The sequence below is a fragment of the Falco rusticolus genome, chromosome Z, assembly GCF_015220075.1.
Source record: "Falco rusticolus isolate bFalRus1 chromosome Z, bFalRus1.pri, whole genome shotgun sequence".
NCBI lineage: Eukaryota > Metazoa > Chordata > Aves > Falconiformes > Falconidae > Falco > Falco rusticolus.
The window spans coordinates 68,487,595-68,489,973 of NC_051210.1; the positions used below are offsets into that span (position 1 = coordinate 68,487,595).

The window sequence follows — 2,379 nt, forward strand, 5'->3', positions numbered from 1 at the left end:
CACTGAAGCAGGGTCTCTAAACTCTTTCAGGGAGACATGAGCCATGCAGGATAATGGGCAAAAATATCATTAACTCAGTTTTATATATCTTCCAGTCTTCCAGCTGTCAGGCTATCCACAGCGTATGATTGAGCAAAAAAAGTCCGTTCTGATTTTCATACACAAGGCTCACATCATAAACTGGAATCAAGGATGACCCACTCTCCCCTCCTTTTTTTCCTGAAAATGCCCAAAGCTGTCTATTACCTGCACTGAAATGTAATTAGTGCAAATACACCAACAAACCCTACATGTGAAGATGCAGATCAAAAGTTCTTCAAGGTCGTACAACGTAAGAGTTTCCAAAACAAAGTTAAGAGATTTTTTAGATGGGCTAACCACATCTACATATAGTCACACTTGCAGATGCTTTCTTTGCTGGGGCTGTTTTCCCCTGCATGCGCATGAAGAGTTGCACTCCCAAAACTCATGCAGAACTCAGGTTTTTAACTAAGAAAAGCATTTGTTTAAATACTTCCCTCAAGCAAGGTGTCAGCAGGAACTCTGATCCCCCACCCGTAAAAAACTACTTGTATCCAAAGTATTCATAATGAACACAAACACCTTCTGTATAAGCCCTTTATGCTGCTGATACAACTGAAGTGCTCTTTTTAAGTCTTTCCGTACTAATGCATATCTGAAAGAAAAATTCAAGCTATCTTCACGTTTTAAACCAAAAGATTATTTACAACGGTTGAATTAATTTACCTGGCTTTGGAGCTGCCTGAGACATGCGCATCTGGTGGGTTCTAAACATTCGCAAACACGGCATCTTTGCAGAATGCACCTTAGGTGGCAACACATTGCCAAAAACAAGAGCTGGGCACCCACTAACAGCAATACGCAGAAGGCTTGCCATTTCACTCAGACCTCACAGCAGACTCCTTGCCACGTATGGAATCCCTGCTGCACATGCAAAAACAAAGCAAGAATTATTAATCACAATAGATAGAAGGTATGTAAACCCAGCAGCTTAAAACTGGTCAACTGCCAGTAGCCATGGGATGACTGTTTCTCCCCCCCTTTTCTTTCTAGCTAGAAAACAACTTTTTTTAAAACTAAGACAACTATCAGACTAACGTAGCAAGCCCACGAGATCGTATTTCTGCGACTCGAGATCAGATTCTCTTTACACCGTTGGTCCAAACAAGCAAATCTGACAGAGGAAAACCTCCCGCAACGCAGGGAACCGGACAAACAACGCACACACACCCCCCACCCCCCGCAGAGCTCCCGAAGGAGGTACGGAGCGGGACAGCAGCCTGCGGGGAGCCAGCAGCTGCACCCAGGCAGGACCCGGGGCAGGACGAGCGGCACAGCGGGCGAGCGGGGCCGGGCCGCGCCCGCTGCGGGGGCTGCCTGCTGCCGGCGGAGGGGAAGGCCCTTCGCCCGCAACCCCGCCGTCCGCCGGGCTCGGACGCGCCAGGCCGGCCCGTTCCTGCTGACGGCGGCGGCCCACCGCTCCCCGCTGGCCCGCCTCGCAAGGCAGCGGCGGCCCCGCTTCGCTCCCGCCGCTATTTATAGCCCGCGGCCACTAACTGACCTTGGGCGGGCGGCTCGCCCTCCGCCGCCCGGGCACGCTGTCCTCCGCCGCCACCACGGCTGGTGGCCACCCGCCCGCCCGGGATCGGCCCGCAGCCGCCAACTCCCTGCTCCCCGCCTGGAAGCGCCCCCGCAGGCCCCTGCCCAGGCCACCTGCCTTCCCCACACGTCCTTCCTCCCGCACGTCCTTCCTCCCGCCCGCCCTTCCCGCCCGCCTTTCTCGCCCCTCCCGGGCGCTGCGAGAGCGGGACGCCGCCGCCTTCTCCTCAGCAACGGCCAGACCCCGCCCACGCCAGGGGAAAGCGGCGGTGGCAGTGCCACCGCCCCGGCCCCGCCAGCCCCCAGCCCGCCGTACCCACCAACGGTGCCGCCGGCGCCAGCCCCGCCGCGGCACTGACCGACCTTGGGGGAAGGCGGCGCGGCAGGCGCGGGGCGGGGCGGGGGACGGGGCGGGCGGGGGGAGGGGCTGGCTGCCAACCCGGAAGGAGTGGCGGGAACGCGGAGGTCGGAGCGGTCGTGTGACGCGGCCTCCCCGTCCCCCATCTGGAAGGCGGCGGCGGGCCTCTGTCACGTGGCTCCTGTGCGCCGCCGGCCGCTCGAGCCCGCGCGCGGCTGAGGGGCGCCGGGGCGGCCCCGTTACGCGCTGCTGCGCTGCGCTGCGCCCAATGCCGCGGCGCTGGCCGGGTGTCCCGGGGGACGCCGCGGTGCCGCTGTTAGGGCTGAAGGCGTCGCAGCCGCTGGGGGAGCCCGCGGGTGTCGGGCGGCAGCAGCGGGCGCTCCCGTGGCTGGCCGCCAGCG

At 59.7% G+C, this 2,379-nt stretch overlaps 1 protein-coding gene across 3 annotated transcripts in view; it reads right to left on the reverse strand.

Annotated features, from left to right (window-relative positions):
- NNT (nicotinamide nucleotide transhydrogenase) overlaps positions 1-2,021 on the reverse strand; it is a 46,950-nt gene extending 44,929 nt beyond the window's left edge. Inside the window, exons 1-2 of one of the 3 annotated variants that reach the window (XM_037374227.1) lie at positions 1,941-2,021; positions 748-945 (exon numbers count right to left, since the gene is read on the reverse strand). In XM_037374227.1, the coding sequence (XP_037230124.1) occupies positions 748-898 (151 nt within the window). In that variant the 5' untranslated portion in view covers positions 899-945; positions 1,941-2,021. Of the gene's footprint in view, positions 1-747; positions 946-1,582; positions 1,680-1,796; positions 1,817-1,940 lie in introns of those variants that run through there. The other 2 variants (XM_037374229.1, XM_037374228.1) reach the window with 2 other exon arrangements.
- Between the last annotated feature and the right edge of the window lie 358 nt (positions 2,022-2,379).